The sequence below is a fragment of the Emydura macquarii genome, unplaced genomic scaffold (genome assembly GCF_026122565.2).
Source record: "Emydura macquarii macquarii isolate MOO-44397 ecotype Brisbane River unplaced genomic scaffold, CSIRO-AGI_Emac_v2 contig_1635, whole genome shotgun sequence".
NCBI classification, from domain to species: Eukaryota; Metazoa; Chordata; order Testudines; family Chelidae; genus Emydura; species Emydura macquarii.
Window position 1 is genome coordinate 192,953 of NW_027131772.1, and position 22,419 is coordinate 215,371.

The following is a 22,419-nucleotide window of genomic DNA, read 5'->3' on the forward strand; positions in this document are numbered from 1 at the left end:
CCTCCTGCTCTAACCACTAGACCCCACTCCCCTCCCAGAGCCAGGGAGAGAAGCCAGGAGCTCTGACTCCCAGCCCCTCTGCTCTAACCATTAGACCCCACTCTGGGAAGGCTCTGGGGGTTGGCTACTTACACCAGACGTCCAGCACGATGGCCTTGGCACGGGCGGTGCCCACGGCGTTCTGAGCCTCACAGAGGTACCAGCCCGAATCGGCCGACGCCACGGCCGGCAGGTGCAGCGTCAGGGAGCCCTCGCCCTGCAGCTCCTCGTCCTTGTACCAGGCGAACTGGAGGGCCTGGGGCTGGGCCCCGGCCACGGAGCATTTCAGGGTCACGGCGTCGCCCTCCTTGAGGGACCCCATCGGCTGCCGCACCACGGAGACGCCCTTGGGCCCATCTGCAGAGAGACACACAGCGCCCTGACCGCCCGGTGGAGCCACGGCTGATCGACCAGCTGGGATCTGGCCCCAGAGACCTGCCCCATTGCTCGGCCGGCCTTGACATTCGCTGGGACCCTTCGCCCGCCCGCCCCAGCCATGTCTTGGCCCTGATCAGAAGCTCCCTGCCCCTCCAACCCTTCATCTGCCCTGTGGATGGTTACCGCCCCTTTGCCCTTAGCTGCATGGTGCCCTCTCACGCTCCCCTGTCTCCTCCCCGGCATTACACCCACAGACCCACCTCATCTCTCACCTAACGGCTGCCAATCCCCGCAGCAAGAAACGCCCCCCTGCCCTCCTGCGGACACAACCGAGGCCACGCAGCGCTGCCGTGAGACACGCCGACCCTCAACGCACGCGTGCGCCCCTTTTCTCTGATCCCACACCCGGGGGCGCGGAGAGTGGCTCACAGACACCCCCAGAGGGGCAGGGCCCCCCCCCAGATCACCCCAGGCCCCAAACACAGCTGACTAACCCACCCAGGGGTTGGCTGAAACATCGGGACACTTCTTTGTTCTGGGTGGGGGAGGATATAGTTGCGCATACAAGACAAAGCCGGGATCGTCCTGATATTATCGGGACGGCTGGTTACCGTACCATCCAGGGGCAAAGTTAAGGCTGCCTGGGTGTAATCTACATAGAGAGGGGAGGGCACTCAATCCACTCGCCAATTCCACTCTCTGACTCAAACTTTTTATTTACACAAGCCACGAATTTCTATCCTTGCCAGAGACTTCAGCCAGATTTTCGATGGCCCCCTTCTCAATATGACAGAGGACAGTTATAATAGGAGTCGCTTTCCTTAGAAATCCCCGACTGGCTTTGACCGTAAGACAGCTACACACGCACACCACAAGTAGTTTCAAATTGCCTTTGGCTAAATAACACACCGGTGAGCAACGGCAACAGCTCAGCAGTCTCCATGCACCGGGGCCAGCCTGACAGCACTAATGGAGGTCCGTTATTTTCCTTTCACACGAAGAATAAGCCCTACAATATATCAATTTCTATTGCCTTCCAAAATACACACAAGGATTGGGACTTCGGCCAGTCGGAGATCTGCTTTCACGGAGGCTCACCCCGGGTGTTATGTTGATAATTAAATACAACGTTATTCATGCCCCGTAACCGATTGTGCAACTGAGTACATAGATGTTGCCAAATCAAAACAACTAGGTGAAGCTAAAAGCTTTGGTTCGCTGATGTAAATATGCCTCCTGAAGTCACTGGGCATCCTGCCTACAATCCCCTGCCAGCCGGGATCCCACCGACCTCTGCAAAACGACATGAAACTGCGTTGAAATCCAGCTTGCAGATTCAGTCGGGGTCCCTCGGCGACTCCGGCGTCAGTGCTGGATCGGTTTGGGGCACAAACCGGCTGGCTGTTTCGTGCCCCCCGGTAGCATGCACTGCTGAGTGCAAGGATGTGGGGGCATGCAGGGACGCCTGCCCCGGATGCCAATGTCCGTGCCTGCTTTCCAACGGCTACACAGCACGGTCGACAATTTCCAGCGCTCCCCCAAGGGCGCTGAGAGAGCAACCGCTTATTCAGGCCGCCACACTCCCAAGTTTGTCTGGGGACGTTTCTCTCTCACTGCAGAGTGAGCAGAAACAGCTGCGGTTGCCCCAGCGATCAGGTTTCTGGCTGAGCCCCAGAAAATAAGCTAAAGAAAAGAGGGGGATGCAGGTGTTGGCCTTTATGCTACATTTCCAGGGGTTGAATTTGGCTGAAGATTCGCTGACACTCACGCTGGATTCTCCCTCCCTGAGAATTTTTCAAGCTAGAGTGGGTGTTTTTCTAAAAGATCTGCTCGGAGAGTTATTTTTTGGGGGGTGGCGTCTCTGGCCTGTCAAAGTCAGAGTAGATGAGCTATCAGTTAATGAAAGGGCATGAGACATCACCAGGCAACGTTAGCCCTGTCTTGTTTCGGTTTTTGTCAGTGGCTAAAAGCACCCCTCCTGATTGCAGCTGGTGAAAAGAGCACGCCGGGAAAATGGGAATAACCCCAGCTTGTTTTTGATGGGTTTAAATTTTAAAGGGTATTTTAAATGGCTTCCGTCCCGACGGACAGCAGCAGTTGGGTTTAATGTTTTCAAGCTAAAAGACTACAAAGAACATGAAAACGCTCCCTCTCTCTCAATTAAAATCGTTTGAAATCGAAATAAAAAGATGGGAACTGGGCAGGTGAATCAATAAACCTTTCACTGCACTTCTGTAATCGGCCGTCGCTCCATTGGAGTCAACGGGGCCAGATCCAAGCTGGGCTCAATCCACTCGATAATAAAGCAGAAAAAGTGTTTTAAAAAGTCACTTTCCCACTGGCATATGTGAAAAAGTTTCTTAAAATAACAATAAAAACAGGCTAAATCATACAACGAAAGCACAATTTCTATCGCTTTTTCACCCCTACTGTTCTGTTAGAAAATGAAAGGAGACAAAAAGGTTTTAAAAGTCACTTTTCTCACTAGGCGAGCGTGATTTTGTTTTAAAGGCTAACTCATGAGAGACAAAGAACATTTTGTGAATGGGAGGAAACTGAATTATTTTTTGCTCTTCGAAAAGCAACAATGGAATAGAAGTTTCGAGACGGAAGAACAAAATGATTTTGTTCTCAATGTTTTGCAGCAACAAATACAAAGAAAACGTTGTCTGAGAGGACAAGAAGTTATTACTTACAGAGCACGTTCACAGGGACAGGTGAAGACTGCGTATAGCTGACCGCATTCTCAGCCTCACACCTGTAGGTACCGGACCGCTCATCTGTAGCAGGGAAGGTCAGGAAGCTCTCTAGGGTCTCCTGATACTGTCTGTCATCCTTGTACCACGTATACTTGGTCACCGGTGGGTTACTGCTGCCCACGGAGCAGTTCAGCATCACAGTGTCGCCTTCCAGGATGCGCTGGGGGTTTTTGAGGGTGAGTCTTACCTCCTTCGGGCCATCTGGAAAAGAACCGAGGTTGGGGTGTATCTCGGTGTTTGGGGGTGGGGCAGTTATAGGTAGGGAAATAAAAAGGAGGGAGATGCCCTGAATGTAGCCGGCGCCTGCTTGAATCTGCAGAGAGCCTGAGCCTCTTGCTGGGAGAGGATGGAGCTGCCCTGAGTGTGACCAGCGCAGTGACGCTGCCTGAGTCTGCCGACAGCCTGAGCCCATCGCTCTGAGGGGGCGGAACCATCTCAATGGGGTGTTAACTCCCAGGTCTGCTGCGCTGAGGCCCAGTGCCCCAGCTGGGGGCTCTATGAGGCAGGAGGGGAGAGCGCCCCACCTGTGCACGGACACACTGGGTGCTGGGGTACATGCTGGGATCCCACCGCTCACACCAATGCTTCTGTGGAGAGAAAGAAGGAGGCCCCAGGGGAGGCTCCTGCCCCTCTGGGATTCGGTGGGGCTCTGCCATGCCAAACTGGGCTGCAGATTCTGAATCACCTCTGCGTACAATATCCCACCCAGCTGCGGCGCCCCCTGCTGGTCCCTGGCTACTCACACTGCACGTCAACCGTAACGGCCGGCGATTTTGATGCCCCGATTCTATTCCGAGGCTCGCAGTGGTAGGAACCGGACTGGTCAGGACGGATCTTGTCGAAGCGCAGCTCCTCCTGGGTTTGGGCCGGGACACGCTGGCCATTTCTGTACCACGTGTAGCTACTGTTACCGACAGACGGGTGAGCCCTGCAGGAACAACTGAGCACAACCGTGGTCCCCTCCTGGATCCAAGAGCTGGTCACCAGCTCAACATAAGCGTCCTTAGGGGCATCTGGGGAATCAAAAGACTCTGATTGAAGTAGATCTGGACTATTCCATGGGAGACTCTAAGTGACTTGACCAAGGTCACCCCAAGAGTCCAGTAGCAGAGAATGAACTGAACTTAGTTCTCCAGTGAACACCTGACGCACAGGGCAATCTTTTCTCTAGAGGTAGGGTGGGGAAACTGAGGCAGTGTCAATACACAGCCATGCCTGATTTTGGGAAATGGCCATTATTTCACTTAGGAAATTTTGGAGGGTTACATTTGAAATTGTCGCATTTTCAATGAAAACGCCGCTGGCATTTCCTGCAAAAAAAAAAAATCATTTTCTGGGCACAGGAAAAGTTCAAAACCCTGAATATATTTTGCAGATTTTTATCAAAAAAACCCAGCACACCCTCTGACTAGATTTTCAAAGAGTCACCCCCCCCCCCCTCCCGACTACCCCACAAAACCAAACCGAACTGAAACAATTATCCAGTGAAACGAATTATCTGTCTCTGGCAAAACTTCCACAAGCTGGGAGGAAGAGGTGCTTTTTGGTTTCGTTGGGGTTTTTTTTTGTTTTTTTTTTAGCAAAATCTGGGACATTTCAACCCAAAAAAGTATGTTCCTTTTGCTCCAAATGTTGTGTTCTGTCACGTGCAATGGATGACGCATGACAGCTGGACGTATGCACTTGGGTGCAAGACGCTCTCTGGCTCTCCCGATGGGTGACGTGTTGAAAAACATGGCAACTGTTTGAAACAGCCAAGCTGCTTCCGCTTCAAAATGGGCCAGTTATGGGGAGGAAACGTCACGCTTTTAAAATGACAAAATTTTCCGTTTTTCTCCTTTTCACCCCTGAGAGCAATAAAATAAATACATTGTTCTAGAGTTGGAGGTTTACCCCCTCCCCCCAAACTGTGTGTGAGGCTCCCTGGGTCCCTGCTGCCCTCTCCTGGAGGGACTGAGCCCTGCTTTGTATGTGCACATGCCACTGTCTCCTGCTGGAGGGAATGTGTCAGAACTGCCTGTGTGTGTGTGAAAGATGATGCACATTGCCCTCTGATGGCTGGAACCAGAACCTCCTTGCTGTGTGTCATAGGCCCAGTACTGCTAAGAGCTCATGGAGATTCTCATTCAACATCAGGGACTTTTCTGATGCTGGAAGCTCCGGTTTTTTCACCTCCTCTGAAGACTCCATCACAAGTGTCAGGGGGCACATAATAACACCCCCCTGAAACATGGAGCCTCCCTCCTTGTCGACAGTCACGCTGGATTCTCCCTGGCTGGGAATTTTCCAAGCTAGAATTAAAGTTTTTCTAAAAGATCTGCTCAAAGAGTTCTTTTTTGGGGGTGGTGTCTGTGGCCTGTCTCATATAGATCAGAGTAGATGAGCTATCAACTAATGAAAGGACATGAGACAACGTTAGCTCTGTCTTTTTTTGGTTTTTGTCAGTGGCTAGGATTTTAAAGGCACCCCCCCCTTCTGATGGCAGCTGGTAAAAAGAGCTAGCCAGGAAAATGGAAATAACTCAGACTTGTTTTTTATGGGTTTAAATTTTAAAGGGCATTTTAAATGGTTTCCGTCCCGACAGCAGCAGATGGGTTTAATGTTTTCAAGCTAAAAGACTACAAAGAACATGAAAACTCTCTCTCTCTCAATTAAAATAATTTGAAATCGAAATAAAAAGATGGGAACTGGGCAGGTGAATCAATAAACCCTTCACGGCACTTCTGTAATCGGCCGTCGCTCCACTGGAGTCAATGGGGCTTTCTTAAAATAATAATACAAACAGGCTAAATAATACAACAAAAGCATGATTTGTATCACTTTCCCACCCCTACTTTGCTGTTTGAAAATGAAAGGAGAAAAAAAAAAGGTTTTAAAAGTCACTTTTCTCATTAGGTAAGCATAATGTATTGTTTTAAGGCTAAATCGTGAAAGACAAAGATCATTTTTCTAATGGGAGAAAACTGATTTTTTTTTGCCCTTCGAGAAGCAACAATGGAATAAAAATTTCAAGATGGAAAAACAAAATTATTTTTTTCTCAAAATTTTACAGTGGAAAATTAAACGAAAACGTTGTCTGAGAGGACAAGTAGTTATTACTTACAGAGCACGTTCACAGAGACAGGTGAAGACTGCATATAGCTGACCGCATTCTCAGCCTCACAGCTGTAGGTACCGGACCGCTCATCTGTAGCAGGGAAGGTCAGGATGCTCTCCGTGGTCTCCTGATCATGGCCGTCATCCTTGTACCACGTATACTTGGTCACCGGGGGGTTACTGCTGCCCACGGAGCAGTTCAGCGTCACAGAATCGCCTTCCAGGATGTGCTGGGGGTTTTTGAGGGTGAGTCTTACCTCCTTCGGGCCATCTGGAAAAGAACCGAGGTCGGGGTGTGTTTCAGTGATCGCGGGTGGGGGGTATTAACCAGGAAATTAAAAGGAGGGAGATGCCCTGAATGTAGCCAGCACCTGCTTGAGTCTGCAGAGAGCCTGAGCCTCTTACTGGGAGAGGAGGGAACTGCCCTGAATGTGATCAGCACAATGACGCTGCCTGAGTCTGCCAAGAGCCTGAGCCCATCGCTCTGAGAGGGCGGAACCATCCCAATGGGGTGTTAACTCCCAGGTCTGCTGCGCTGAGGCCCAGTGCCCCAGCTGGGGGCTCTATGAGGCAGGAGGGGAGAGCGCCCCACCTGTGCACGGACACCCTGGGTGCTGGGGTACATGCTGGGATCCCACCGCTCACACCGATGCCTCTGTAGAGAGAAAGAAGGAGGCCCTGGGGAAGGCTATAGATCTTGCCCCTCTGGGATTCGGCTGGGGGGGGAGGCTCTGCATGCCAAACTGGGCTGCAGATCCTGGATCACCTCTGCGTACAATATCCCACCCAGCTGCGGCGCCCCCTGCTGGTCCCTGGCCACTCACACTGCACGTCAACCGTAACTGCTGGTGATTTTGATGCCCCGACGCTGTTCTGAGGCTCGCACTGGTAGGAACCGAACTGGTCGGGATGGATCTTGTCAAAGCGCAGCTCCTCCTGGGTTTGGGCCGGGACGCGCTGGTCATTTCTGTACCACGTGTAGTTGCTGACAGCCGGGTGAGCCCTGCAGGAGCAACTGAGCACAACCGTGGTCCCCTCCTCGATCTGCGAGCCTGTCACCAGCTCAACGCGAGCGTCCTTTGGGGCGTCTGGGGAATAAGAAAGCCCTGATTTAAGTGGGTCTGGACTATTTTGTGGGAAACCCTAAGTGACTTGACCAAGGTCACCCTGAGAGTCCAGTGGCAGAGAAAGACATAACGTAGCTCTCCAGTGAACACCAGACACATGGGGTAATCCTTTCCCTAGAGGTAGGGTGGGGAAACTGAGGCTGTGTCCTTTTTTGGGCTCAGAAAAAGTTCAAAACCCTGAATATATTTTGCGGATTTTTGTCCAAAGTAACCCCCACCCTAAAAATAGGTTGGATGTTCAAAGGGTCACCCCACCCCTCCGGCCACCCCACAAAACCAAACCAACCCAAACTAAAACAGTTGTCCACTGAAAGGAATTATCTGTCTCTGGCAAAACTTCCACAAGCTCGGGGAGGGGAAGTACTTTTTGGTTTGTTGGTGGTTTTTTTAGCAAAATCTAGGACATTTCAACCCAAAAGTGAACGTTCTTTGGCTCCAAATGTTGTGTTCTGTCACGTGCAATGGATGACGCGTGACAGCTGTACGTATGCACATGGGTGCAAGACGCTCTCTGGCTCTCCCGGTGGGTGAAGTGTTGAAAAACATGACAACTGTTTGAAACAGCTGAGTTGCTTCCGCTGCTTCAAAAGGCGCCAGTTAAGGGGAGGAAATGTCACATTCATAAATGACAAATTTTCCATTTTTCTCCCGTTTACCACTGAGAGCAATAAAATACATACATTGTTCTAGAGTTGGCGGTTCCCCCACTCCCAAACCCTGTGTGTGTGTCCTTGTGTTGGAGGGGTTGAGTCCTACTTTGTGTGTACGCATGTCATTGTCTCCTGATGGAGGGAATGTGTCAGAACTGCCTCTGTGTGTGTGAGACTATTCACATTGCCCTCTGATGGCTGGAACCAGAACTGCCTCGCTGTGTGTCATAGGCCCAGTACTGCTAAGAGCTCATGGAGATTCTCCTTGAACTTCAGTGACTTTTCTGATGCCGCAAGTCCTGCTTATTTCACCTTCTCTGAAGACTCCATCACAAGTTTCTGGGGGAGCATAACAACACCGCCCCGAAAGACAGAGCCTCCCTCCTTGCACTCAGCAGAGCTATCTAGTCTCGGGCAGTTCCACGGACCCTGCCTTCCCGTCTGGCCCCAGCCCACACACTCACACTGGACGTCTATCCGCAGCACTTGGGAAGAGACGTTGCCTATTTCATTGCTGGCTTTGCAGTGATAGGAGCCAGAATGCTTGTGCTCCTTGGCTTCAAACTCCAGCGTCGGCCCCGTGTGCAGCCACTCTCCGTCCTTATAGAACTGGTACTCGGAGACAGGGGGGTTGCTGCCCTGGGTCACGCAGGCCAGCACGAGTCTGCCCCCTTCTTGGATGGTCTGGTTGGACGTCATGTTCAACTGGATGTTCCTAGGGGCAACTGGAGCAAACAACACACGTGTGAACAGCTGAGATACGGACCCTGTCTGGACCTGGGACTTTCCCCTGTAGGGGGGTGCTGGCTCCCATCCAGCCCCAGGGCCGGGGACCAGCTGGTTCAGGGGGAGGGAGAATGGGACTTGGGGCCTTTCCCCTCTAGGGGGCGCTGTCTTTGACCCTCATGTCCATCCCTTAACCAGTGGGATGTCCCCACTCTTCCTTCAAAGTACCATGAGCGTCCTTCCCAATGGCCAATCTGCTTCTTCCACCAGGACCCCAGCCCATCGCCCTGGCGCCCCCCAGTGGTTTATGGGTCAGCATTGGTGTTACTGCTGGATCCTGAGCTGGTGGGGCGGATGCTGTCAGACCCAGAGCCTCCTGGTTCAAATCCCCCCACTCACATTTCACGTCCAGCACCACGCTGCTCTCAGAGCGCTGGGTCTCATCCGGGGTGCTGAGCCGGCAGGTTAAATTGGCTCCATGGTCCCGCCAGGTGGGTGTGAAAGTCAGCGTGTTCTTGGTCATTCCACTCTCGTAAGTGCTATTCGTGGAGGGCTCAGGGGTCCCATGCTCCAAACCCCCCCAGGTGAGGGTTACGGGGTGGTCAGGGCAGTGATAGGCAACAGAGCAAACCACCTGGGCTGGGGTCGATTCCCTGAACTCACTGGGTGCTTGGATCTGAGGCGCTGGAGGCGAATCTGTGTCAGGGGGACGAAGGGGAAAGTTGTTAAGGAAAATACCTGATTATTAGGTGCAATATGGTCGAGTCAATGCCCCAGCTGAGATCAGAGCCCCGCTGCCCAGACACACATTGGGAGATGGTTCCTGCCCCACAGAACCCACAGTGGAAATAGACAAAAATTATTCTCCCTACTTTTCAGCTGGGGGAAACTGAGGCACAAAGTGCTGAAACGACTTTCCCCGGGGGGCACATGGGGCAAAAGGAAAAGGTGAAAGAACAAGACCCAGCCCCCAACATCCTTCCTACTTCTGGCAGGTGGGGACGCAGCTCCCGTCGCTCGACTGGCCGAGAGCTGTGCTGTGCAGGGGAAGAGAGGGCATCCAGGCCCGGCTTCAGCAAGAGTCGGTACCTAATTAAATGGAGGGGGCTGGGGTGGGGAAAATAGGAGCAGCCAGCCTGGGTGTCAACACAGGCCCATCGAGCTGCGTCCCCAGGAATCGCTACTAACCGAGTGGGGTCTAACGCTTAGAGCGGGGCTGGGAGCCAGGCCCCTGGGTTCTCGCCCCAGCTCAGGGCAGATGACTGGAGCCCCACACGCTAAAGCAGGGGCAGGCTATGAGTCTTCAGTCTGTTCTACAAGGAAACCCAGGAGTCGCCCTGCCAGCTCTGACCCCTCACGTTCACACTGATCTCAGTCATCCACTTCTGCTTTTGGATAAATGTGAAGTAACAAAGCCCAGTCCCCAACATCCTTCCTCGCGCTGCACTCGGGGTGAAAAGGGAGTGGAAAAATGAAATTCTAAACTTCAAAATTTGGGGATAAAATATTTCAGGACGAATTTGGAAAAACACCATAAAATGGAAACAACTTTGAAATTTTCCACCCAGACGGTTGTTCTCCTTTTCTAGAGGTGCTGCTGAGCAGCATGGGGGATAACAACCTTCTACTTCCACTCCTTCACGGCCCATGTCCCTCAGCTCGTGTGGCAGAGCCCCTGTGCTGTGGCGACAGAGGGGCAGTTCAAGGCTTGCTGCTGTGAGAGTCGTTATCTGATTAATGCAGGGGGCCAGGGTGGAGGAAAATAGGATCTGCCAGCCTGGATGTCATCACAGGCGCAACAAGCTGCATCGCCTTGACGGCTGCTACCAGAGTGAGGTTTAGTGGCTAGAGTTGGGGGAACTGGGACCCAGGACTCTGGAGTTTTCTCCCCGGCTCTCGGGGGGAGTGGGGTCTAGTGGTTAGAGCAGGGGTGTCTATGAGTCGTCAATCTGTTCTTACATTGAAGCCCAGGACTCGCCCTCCCAGCTCTTACCTGCTACGTTCACACTGATCTCAGTTATCCACTTGAGCGCCTCCTTCTGCTTTTGGCCAGAGGCCTTCAGCCTCAGCCCGTAGGAGCCGCTCTCGCTGGCCTGGAGGTCAGACACCTGCAGGCTGCAATCTCTCTGCAGGTCCCCCAGGAAGCTCACGCGCCCGTGGAAGGCCGGGCTGTTGGCGGCGTTGTGTTCATACAGGACGGTGCCACTGAAATCTTTCTTCTCAGCATCATACGCAGGGTTCAGGTACCAGACCAGGGAGTCGATGGTAGGTTTGGACGAACTTCTGGTAGACAGGAGGCAGGGTTTGTAGCGGCACGGGATGGACAGACAGGCCCCCCTCCAAGCGATCAGGGACTCGGGGACCTCGACGGGCGTTTTGCACTGACTCAGGACGCCTGGAAGGTGGAAGCAGAGAGTGGCAGAGGTGGCAGCGAGGGGCAGTGCCAAACTGGGACTTTGATCGGGGTTTGATTCCCAGCACAAAACACCCTGTTCAACTCATGGCGTGGCTCTGGGCCTCAGTTTCCCCATCTGTACAATGGGGAGAACCCAGGATTCCTGGCTACCAACTGCATCTGCTCTAACCACTAAACTCCACTCCCAGAGCCGGGGATAGAACCCAGGATTCCTGGCTCCCAGCTCCCCCCCATATCACTAGATCCCATTGATTTGCTGCAAGTGGAGTAAATCTCATAGAGGAAAACCTCCCTCTGAGCTTGTGACCCACCAAGCGGGTTCCCCCCACCCCCAGGGCTCTGTGGGTCTGAAGCAGCCAGACTCTCAGGCCAAGGCAAAGGGCCTTACCTGGGAGGAACAGCAGCCAGACGAGACGCCTCATGGTGACCCCTGGGCAGCCGCGGCTCTGGGGGAGCAGAGGAAAGAGTGAAGGGCTGATCAGCTCCTGCAGTGACTCAGAGCAACATAAACCACACAGAGCGGAGAGAGATCAGCTAGAGGGGAACCGCAGAGGACCCAGCTACCTGCTCTAACCACTAGACCCCACTCCCCTCCTGGGGATGGAACCCAGGAGTCCTGGCTCTCAGTCCCCCACGCTCTAACTCACTAGACCCCACTCCGCTCCCAGGGCTGGGGATGGAACCCAGGTGTCCTGGCTCCCAGCCCCCCTGCTCTCACTCACTAGATTACCCCGCCAAAAGGCAAGTGAAGGAGCTGCCTGATGGGTTTGTCACGCATGGTGTGGTGCAAAGGGCGTCACATTTACATAGGGGATGGCAGCTAAACACAGGGGAATCTTTACAAGTCCCGCTGGGCAGGGTTCTGTTATTACAGTTCTTGGTACAACCCCCTTGGGAGCTAAAACCGGATGCCTCTAGTCGGTTGGTGTGTGGGGGCTGGGAGCCAGGATGCCTGGGTTCTAGCCCTGGCTTTGGGAGGGGAGTGGGGTCGAATGGTTAGAGCAGCAGACGCACTCAGAACGCTAAGCCCATTTGCATCACCAACTGTATGTATCAGCTTCTCTGATTCACCTCCCTTCGGTGCCTCAGTTTCCCCAGCTACGCCGTGGGAATCCAGACGCACACCTGCTGGTGTCAGGCCGTGTGCATCACTGCAGGCTGGGCACGGCGCAGTCCAGAGTCAAAGGCCCCGGCTGCTCTTCACGTTTGCTCCCCCCGTTTGGAGGACGGGGGACAAAGTGCACTGAGAACGCCCCTCCCCTGCTGCGGAGTAGCGCAGAGCATCCGAGCAGCTGTTTCCCCCCGTCACGGGGGGCTGGCTGGGCCTCGGCCCAGGTGTTTCTGTCACAGAGATGCTGCCACTTCCTCTGGGTGCTGAGCAAACCACGCTTAGGGGAGGACATGGGAGAGCAGCCTCAAGGTGTGTGAGAACCGGGGCCAGTATAGAATCATAGCCACATCGAATCATAGAGTTGGAGGGGACCCAGGAGGTGTTTAGTCCAACCCCCTGCTCAAAGCAGGACTAACCTCAGCTAAACCATCCCAGCCAGGGCTTTGTCAAGCCACAGCGTAAAAACCTCTAAAGATGGAGATTCCACCACCTCTCCAGGTAACCCATCCCACTGCTTCACCTCCCTCCTAGTGAAAAACTTTTTCCTAATTTCCAACCTAAACCTCCCCCACTGAAACTTGAGACCATTGCTCCTTGTTCTGTCATCTGCCACCACCGAGAACAGCCTAGCTCCAGCCTCCCTGGAACCCCCTTTCAGGTAGTTAAAGGCTGCTATCAAATCCCCCCTCATTCTTCTCTTCTGCAGACTAAACAAGCCCAGTTCCCTCAGCCTCTCCTCATAAGTCCTGTGCTCCAGCCCCCACATCTTTTTTGTTGCCCTCCGCTGGACTCTCTCCAACTTGTCCACATCCTTTTCATAATGGGGGCCCAAAACTGCACACAATACTCCAAATGCGGCCTTACCAATGCCGAATAGAGGGGAATGATCACTTCCCTCCATCTGCTGGCAATGCTCCTACTAATGCAGCCCAATATGCTATTAGCCTTCCTGGCAACCAGGGCACACTGCTGACTCACATCCAGCTTCTTATCCACTGTAACCCCAGGTCCTTTTCTGCCGAACTGCTGCCTAGCCCATCAGTCCCCAGTCTGTAGCTGTGCATGGGATTCTTCCTTCCTAAGTGCAGGACTCTGCACTTGTCCTTGTTAATTCACATCAGACTTTTTTTGACCCAATCCTCCAGTTTGTCTAGGTCCCTCTGTATCCTATCCCTGCCCTCCAGCGTATCTTCCTCTCCCCCGAGCTTAGTTTCAGCTGCAAACTTGCTGAGCGTGCATCACCCCATCCTCCAGATCATCAATGAAGATGTTGAACAAAACTGGTCCCAGGACCCACCCCTGGGGCACTCCGCTTGTGACTGGTCCCAGCTAGACATGGAGCCATTGATCACTACTCGTTGAGCCGATGATCTAGCCAGTTCTCTATAGACTGTCTCTGCCCCGCCCCCTGCAGCACAGTGCCCCCTAGTGCCGCCCCAGGGCATCGGGGCCAGCCCTGCCAGCCGGGGGAGACTGCTATGACAAGTGCAGGGCACTGCCCCTGCATTCCCCCTTCAGGGTCCCTCCCCGACACCCACTTAACGGTCTCTGGCTCCAGCCGTCTTGGGCCACGATCTGCATCTCTCGCCCTCTTCCCCGGGATTATTCCAGGCTGTGCAGCTCCCTGCCAACACTGGGAGATCCCCAGCAAGCCAGACGGCCTCAGCAGGTCAGCGGCCAGGCCTGGCTTCCTCTCTACAAGCTGCAGCCAGCGGAACGGCCCCAGGGAAGCTGCCCCCCAGCCCAGTGATTCCTCAGCCAGCAGCCAAAGGAAACACCCTCGAAGCAATGCAAGAACCGAGCTGTGTGCTGAAAAGCTCCCAGAGATCACCGCACCCCTCCCTCAACCCCCCTTGGACTGGGAGGGGGTCCGTCCTTCACGCCCCAGCACTGGGGTTGCCCCCCTGCCCGGCTTGAACAGGCCTTTGATCTCCGGTCTCTGGGGGGCGGGCGGGGAGGCAAGGAACCAGCCGGGCCCGTCCCCGCAGCGCATCGCTTCTGTTGATACTGGACACTTCGTGGTTAGCGTGAGACACGGCACGCCCGATTTGCAGCTCAATACGGTTTCATGCGCAAGGTTCTTTTAGAGATATCTTAGCTGAATACAAAGCGTAAAATGAACTGCAATATATCCTACTTACTAAGCCTGGAGAGCTGAGCCGTCACTCAGGAGCTGTACACAGGAACGGCTTGTTTTAGGGGCCAAGAAGTTAGTGGATCCTCTGCTTTGCCTGGCAGCACTTTTTGGGAGTCCGGTGTTGATGGCGCGCGCCCCTGTCTTTACATAACCACCTTCTATATTTTTTTATAAGCAGCTTTTATTCAATTAATTCTGCACGAAGCTGGGCAAAGAACCCAGGAGTCCTGGATCCCAGCCGCTCCGCTCTAACCACTAGCCCGCACTCCCGTCGGCAGGAGAAGGCGTAATGACCTTATAGGGGGTCCTGCAGCCACGGCTCCCATGGCCGATCTGGCCGGAGGGAAGCTGAGTGATCAGTCCGGCGGACAGTGAAAAGGGAAGCGGCACCGGGGGTGGGGGGGAGGTGGGGAGGGGAGAGGGTGAAGGCTCAGGAGCGCTGTGCTGCAGGGCGGGGTGGGGGCAGCTCTCCCCTGCAGTCAGGGCTGGCCCCAATGCCCCAGGGTGGCACTAGGGGGCGCTGTGCTGGGGGCAGGTGGGGGGCGCTCGCCCAAAGGGCACTGATTGCTCTCAGTCCAGACCTGGCCTGGGCACAGACCGTCGGGGGTGATCGTGTCCGGGCCCGGCCATGGGGTGACACACTCAGTCCCACCTCTAACTGCAGTGCCCTCAGCCCTGCCCCACACAGAGGGGTCCTTCCCCAGCCCTGCGCCTATGTCCCCCCCGCATGGACACACCCAGAATTACAGCGAAGGTCCGCACGGCCCGTGCTGTAAGTTCCCTTGTACCGTGGGCTGCGGCCTGCTCCCGGGGCAGTTCTCACTGCTGGGGTGGGGGTTCCCTTCTGGCGGCACTCTGCCCTGCCCCTGTGAATGAGCCCCCCTTCCAATGCTGTCCCCGGTCTGGTCTATCGGCCCCTCTGCTGGCCCAGTCTCCACCTCCTGGCCCACCCCTTCCCGCGGCGGCGTCAGCAGCTGTCATGGAGCCGCCGTGGATCGCGTGCTCCGGGGCAGCAACGCAGCAAATCTGTTATAGCCCTGCACAGCCGACACCCCCCAGAAATGGGGACCGGAGAGTGACGCAATGTAAGCAGCACAACCCCCCTGCTCTAACCACTAGACCCCTCTCCCAGCACTGGGAATAGACCCAGGAAGCCTGACTCTCGTCCCTACCCTACTTCCCTCCCTGAGCCAGGGATGGAACCCAGGAGTCCTGACTCCCAGCCCCCTCTAACCTGACTCCCCATCCTCCCTGTTCTAATGCACTAGATCTCACTCTCCTCCCAGAGCTGGGCATAGAACCCAGGAGTCCTGGCTCCCAGCCCCCTGCTCTAACCACTCACCACAACTACTGTCCATAGGGGCAGACATCGCACACGTATCTCAAGCTGGGGTGTGATCGCTGTTCTTCACACCCTCTTCCACACTGTGTCTGTCTGTGTCCCCAGCAGAAAATCCTGTGCTCTGGGGATACAGACTACAATGGAGACTATTATACCAGCCCAGGGGCTATTCTAACTGTGCCCGGCCGAGGTCCATGCAATCCATGGTCCCCTCTGCGCTGCCGGGATCCTGAACCGCAAACACCCCCAGCAGCGTTCACCCTCCTCTAGGAGCCGGGAAAAGCCAAAGTCATGGCCAGGGTGGCCCAGCTGCAGCCCAGACCTTGCTTACGGGTGGGAATTTGTGCTGCCAAATGCCCGGTTCTCCTAACTTTAATTTGCCCCTAGAATTTCCTGCCTGTCTCCTTTTTGGGATTTCAAATCTCCTTTGTGCACCTCTTCTGTGTCCCCTGGGAATTGCTGCTCACGTCTCACCTTTAACTCCAAGTTAACCCAAGTTTTTTGTCTAGGAATTTCCACAGTTTTTATACAGTTGATATAGAGAAAGAAATACCCCCAATCCTCTGCGTTTCAGAACTATTTATTCCTGATCGAGTTCTCCGGAGGAGCAACGGTCAATTAACACCAGCTGGGGTCTGGCCCCATTGAGTCCAATGGCTCTTCTTTGTGTTTAAGGTCCAGGCAGTGCAGAGGGGGCTTCGGCCAGTTGGGATTTCAGCAGAGCTCAGCGGGAACCGGCTCGGGGATAATCCAGCTGGCTGTAAATATCCTGGCTTGGTCTTTGGAGTTCCTGTAGGCCCAAAACGAGGGAGAGCTAGTGAGATCCCAGCTCAACAGCCCCCAGGGCCAGGGGGCGCTGCTGCTGCTCCGTGGCTGGGGGAATCTCCTCTGAGCCAGTAGCAGGATAGGGTCTGAGACACACTCTCAGACAGGGCCGATTCCACCCAGCAGGGGGCAGGGATTTGCACTCGGGGGGCGGCAGCCGCACACACACCCCAGCTAGCAGAGGGCAGTGGGGTCGGGGGGGGCCCTCCCACTCAGGGGGAAGGAAGGGGGAGGAACGCTGGACTCACCTCATAGGTCAGCTCTGTCTCTGGCCTGTGGGAAAGCTCAGCACCTCGTGGGAAAGAGAAGAATCGTTTCTGTTATTAAATCCGGGTCTCCCCAAATCACCAGATCCTTGAATCCCCCCGTGAGTCTCCCACCAGCCCCCCAGACCAACTGCCGCATCCCCTGAAGTGTCTCCAATGACCCCCCCCAGCCTCCAACTCACGGGTGTTTCCTCTCACACCACCAGCCCCAACCCCCCGTATTCCTCCAATTGTCTCCCACCAGCCCCCCACAAACCACCTCTTGTGTCCCACCAGCCCCCCACCACTGTGTTCCCCTGAATATCTCCCACCAGCCCCCCTGAACCTCCCGCCTCCACCGCCCCAAAGCACCCACAGTCTCTCCCCCAAATCCACTGGTCCAACCCCCCAATTCCCCCATGTCTTCCCCATCTCCCAAATCTCCTCATATGTCTTCCACCAGCCGCCCACCCGTGTCCCCCAGGTATCTGCCACCAGGGTCCTCCAACAACTAGCTCCCACCCCTCTGAACCCTCCTGGAGGACCTGTGGTCCCCAAATGTTTTCAGTCATGCCCCCCAACTGCTCGTGGTCTGCGCCCCATTGGGAGCTGCTGTTGGGAGCCAGGGGCAGGAGCAGGGTGTGGTCAGGGGCCACTATTGGGGCTGGGGGGCTGAGGTTGGGAGCTGTGATGGGGCCAGGAGCTGGCCCAGCAGCTGCCCTGGGCTGTGGCCAGGGGTGGAGCTAGAGAGGAGATGGGGGCAGAGCGGGGCTGGGTGGTGCTTCCTCCCCATTCCCTCGTGGGGGCTGGCCTGGGCTCCGCCACTTCTCCTCCTCCCCCAAATGTTCCTCCCACGATGGGCCCTGCCGTCCCTTTTGGGGACCTCTGCTGTAGAAATACGTTTGTAGAAGTTTATCATTTAGAGACACTCCCTCATAAGGGACAGTGGGATGAACATAGGAATTTGGAGACGTGCCCTGGAGGCAGTGGAGTGGGGGTGGAAATTGGGAAGGGAACACAGCTGGGTGTGCAGCAGTTCGCCAGGGATGCTGCTCTCCTGTTGGTTTTATTAAAGTTTTATTCCTTCCTCATTCACTGCTTTGTTGTTTAATGAACCCGAGATCCCTCGGTTACATGGTGTAGCCGTGCTGAAGGGGAAGGAAACTGCCCGGATTTTGGAGTTAACTCCTGTGTTTGCAACTGAAAGCGGAGACAAAGGGGGGCATCCGAGGAGCACCGGGAGCAATGCCCAGGGCACAGGAGCTTTTGCGGGTATTTGGTGAGCACAATAGTAGCTTGACTGGCCTAAATACAGAAAACAAACAAAAAGGCCCCAACAGGATGTGTTGCGACCTCCTTCCAGTCTGCAAGTGTTGGGTGATGCTGCTGAGAACTGGAAACTAATTCAGTCGGAGATTTGAATTAGATTTAGCAGAGATAGGGGCAGAGGAGAAAAATGACATAGCAGAACCTCAGAGTTCCCAGCACCCGAGTTACGAACTGAGCTGTCAATCACACACCTCCTTTGGAACCAGCAGTATGCAGTCAGCAGCAGCCGATACACACACACACACACACAGCGAGCACAGCACAACACTGGGTTAAAAGTCAGCTACTAAGAAGAAAGGGAAAGCAGGAGTATTCTTCTGCATGGTAAAGTTTCAAAGCTGTATTAAATCAACGTTCAACTGTAAACTTCTGGAAGAACCATAGCATTTTGTTCAGAGTTGTGAACATTTCAGAGTTACAAACAGCCCCGATTCCCGAGGCGTTCGTAACTTTGAGGTTATACTGGAATGTGAAATCACCTGTCTTTTTCGCATGTTGTTGGGGAGGAGCCGCTGGGTATTTATAACAACTTTAAGTTTGAGGAAGATGAAAACCTGAAGTTAAATAAAATACTGACGAAATGTGAGGAACACAGTATGCCAAAAACGAAAGAGACCTTTGAGAGACAGCTTTTTTTACATGCATGCAAAAAACTGACAACACCACCGAGCAATATGTCAGGGAATTAAGAAAACTCAGTAAAACCTGTGAATTTGGTGAGTTAACAGAGTCTCTGGTCAGAGACAGAATCATTTGTAGCATTAAAGAGAACGTGTGAAGAGAGGCTGCTCCGTGAAGGAGATTTAACGTTAGATAAAGCTCTCCCGATATGCAGGGCAGCAGAAGCTGTGAAAGTACAGGCCAAAGAGCCGAATTCCTCAGAAGGGGATATCCACTTACTAAGTATGAAAGAATAGAGCCAGGACAGGTCAAACCAAGAGTGCAACCACTCGCTCTGAAAACCACTGCTGGGGGGAAGACGACGGGGCAGAGACGGTTATGTGGAAGGTGTGGATGACGACATGGCCCCAAACAGTGCGTTGCCTTTGGGAAACTCATAATTGTGGGGAAAACAATCATTTTGCAAAATGCTGCAAAAGCAGGAAAGTCAAGTGCACTCAGTTAAAGACAGTCTGGTGGATGCCAGGTTTAGGCCTGGCTGCGTGTGAGAAACTCAGCGTGGTCAAACGGGTGCTCTCACTACAAGATCATCCTGAACCTGGCTCTGAGGCACTCTTTGGGGAATATGGTGACTTGTTCCAGGGGTTGGGTTGCTCGCAAGGTGAACACACAATCCGGGTAAACAAGCAGGTCCTCTAGAAAGGTGCCATTTGCACTGCGTGACAAACTCAAGGCTGAGCTCGCAAGGATGGAAGCGATGCAAGTCACACAAAACACTGAGTCGCCCACGGAATGGGTGAGCTCCCTAGTCATCGTGGAGAAAAGTAACGGCCGGCTACGCATGCACTTAGATCCCAGAGACCTCAGCAAGGCTGTGCAAAGAGAGCACGTCACAGCACCAGCCGGAGAAGAGATTGTGGCTCAATGTGCAAACACTCAATGTTCAGTAAATCGGACGCATGCTCAGGTTTTTGGCAGCTAAAATGAACTGAAGGAAGCTCAGAGCTGTGCAAATTGAATACCCCCATTGGAAGGTGCAGATTCTGACGCTTACCCTCCCGCACAGCTACAGCGCCAGCAGTGTACCACAAAACCATAGCTAAGATCTGTGACACATCCATGGATGACATCATCATCTGGGGCTCAACGGCAGAGGACCGCGATTGTCGACGTTAGCAAGTCCTGGATGCAAGGAGAGCTGCAAACCTCAAACTACAGAGGGAGAAAGGTGTTTTCGGGGTCACAGAACTGACTTTGGTTGGGAACGTTCTTTCCAATGAAAGTGTAAAACCTGAGACGAGGAGGATTTCAGCCATTGAAATGACGCCACCTCGCCAGTCAAAGAAAGATGTCCAGCGGGTCCTGGGAATGGTTCATTCTCTTGGGAAATTCACCCCTGATCTATTACCAAAGCAGCGGCTTTGAGAAAACTCCTAGAGGATAAAAGGAATGGGTCGGGTGCGGAACAGGAGGAATCATGGGAGGGTTTAAAACAACAACTGATGCAAGACCCAGTGTTGACGTTTTATGCACCAGGAAGGCCTGTTAAAATTTCAGCAAATGCTTCACGGTCTGGGTTGGATGCAGAGATTTTACAGAAGCCTGAAGAGTGTTGGAAACCAGTGGAATATGCATCCAAATCACTGACTGAGGCAGAAACCAGATACCCAGAGATGGAGAAGGAGCTTTTAGGAATCTTGTTTGCCTGTGAGAGATTCGATCAGTGTATTTACTGTCAGACAGTGGAGCTGAAACGGAGCACAAGCCCCTGACAGCGTTATTCAGCAAACTGCTGACTGACTGCACCATAAGGGTGCACAGAATGATGATAAAGCTGCAGAAGTGTGAGTTGGTTGTGACCTGCACACCCGGTAAATTCATGTTCACAGCAGATGCACTTTCCAGAGCAGTGGCTCCCACGAAACCAGAGAAGACTTTAGAGACAGAGATGCAGGCCTGTGTCGATCTGATTGTAAAGTCAATGCCCAGAGCTAAGAGGAAACTGCAAGAAATAAGAGAGGAGATGGAGAAAATGGACTCATTGGGAATCCTTAAAGAAGTGATAGTTAAAGGGTGTCCTGAAGAAATGAGCAGTTACTGTCCAAATATCAGAGACGACTGGAACTGCAGACCTGGCCTTCCTGTGATAGATGGGGTGATTTCAAGGGCAGGAAGGTTGTAATTCCAACAAGTCTCCCAAAAGAAATGCTACAGAGGATCCACGAGGTCATTTAGGATTTGAGACGTGCAAAGAATGAGCACGAGAGGTGCTGTATGGGCCATGGATCAATCACATCACTAACGTGGTAGGACGCTGCTTTTCATGCTTGAAATACAAGCCAGACCAACAGGCAGAGCCACTGCGACCCCATCCAGATCCACAACGGCCTTCGGAGAAGTCAGGCACTGACTTATTCACCGGGCAATCCGAGGATTATTTAATAGTCACAGATTATTAGTCTCTGTACCCAGAAGTTTGCACACTGCACGGCACTAAGAGTGAGTCGGTGAGAGCCGTCACCCTCGACACCACAGAGCTGTGTGCAGCAGTTCACCGCCGGAGCTCTCTGCAGTTTGTGGGATTGAAGTTTTATTCCTTCCTCATTCACTGCTTTGTTATTTAATGAACCCCAAGATTGTTACACTGCCAAGGGTCTCCCACCAGCCCCCGAATCCTCCTATGGGTCTCCCACCGGCCCCCCCAAACACCAGCCCCCCAGTCTCCGAATCCCCCCAAGGGTCTCCCACCGGCCCTGCCTCCCCCCCAATTCACCTGTCCCCAGCACCAACCACACCTGTTCCCATTGAAGCAGTGCGCCTCTTACCCTGCGCAGCCTGCCGCCAGCGTCTCCTGAGCAGGTAACAAGCCCCCACGGTAACGAGGACAACGAGGACCAGGCTGGCAACCGAGATGCCGGCCACAAGGCCGGGGCTCAGATATTGGCACCTGCTGTAGCCTGAGGGAAGACGGAGGCTGACGTCACGATCATCAGGCGCTGACAGCCGCGGCCCAGGGCTTTGCCAGCCTGAACCTTAGCCATACTAGCCGCCCTGAGATGCCAGGGATCTTCTGGACCTACCTAGGACAGTGATGACCACGGGGGGCGAACGGCCCAGCCCAACCTGGTTGTGAACCTCGCAGCGATATTCCCCAGCGTCTGTCACGCTTTGAAACGCCAGCTCTGGCTGGGACAGCCCCAGGCTGCTGTTATCCTTGTACCAGGTGTAGGTGACGGCAGCGGGGACACTGCTGCTGAAACGGCACCTTAACTTCACCGGGTCCCCTTCGCACAGCACAGCCCCGGGTGTAGCCATGATGTTCACACCTTTCGGGGCATCTGGAAACAGAGGGAGAACGGAGCTGTGAAAAGGGTGAGAAAAACTGGGTTTGTGCCAAGCGCCAGCCTGCGGTGCGGTGTCGCTTTAAATAGGTGGTGAGCCCTCTGGGGCGCTCACCGTGTTGCATGCTTTAGAAGGCAGCTGGAGCAGCCAGGCGTGCATGTAGCTCAGCCTGGCGCGCTGTGTGTGGTTAATAGACACGCTTACTTGAACCCTGCCTGCTTGTGGGGTCCCTCACCCGATGATGGTTGTTGAAAAGGCAAAGGCCGTTGGAACTGG

The 22,419-nt window shown here is 53.9% G+C and overlaps 1 protein-coding gene across 1 annotated transcript; it reads right to left on the reverse strand.

Annotated features, from left to right (window-relative positions):
* Positions 1 to 124: 124 nt before the first annotated feature.
* Positions 125 to 11,698, reverse strand: LOC137157951 (B-cell receptor CD22-like). The gene is given in 9 exon segments (XM_067555374.1): positions 125 to 396; positions 3,114 to 3,377; positions 6,280 to 6,543; positions 7,097 to 7,360; positions 8,514 to 8,774; positions 9,175 to 9,471; positions 10,769 to 11,170; positions 11,580 to 11,643; positions 11,645 to 11,698. Coding segments are annotated over 9 exon segments (2,142 nt in total).
* Positions 11,699 to 22,419: the final 10,721 nt, after the last annotated feature.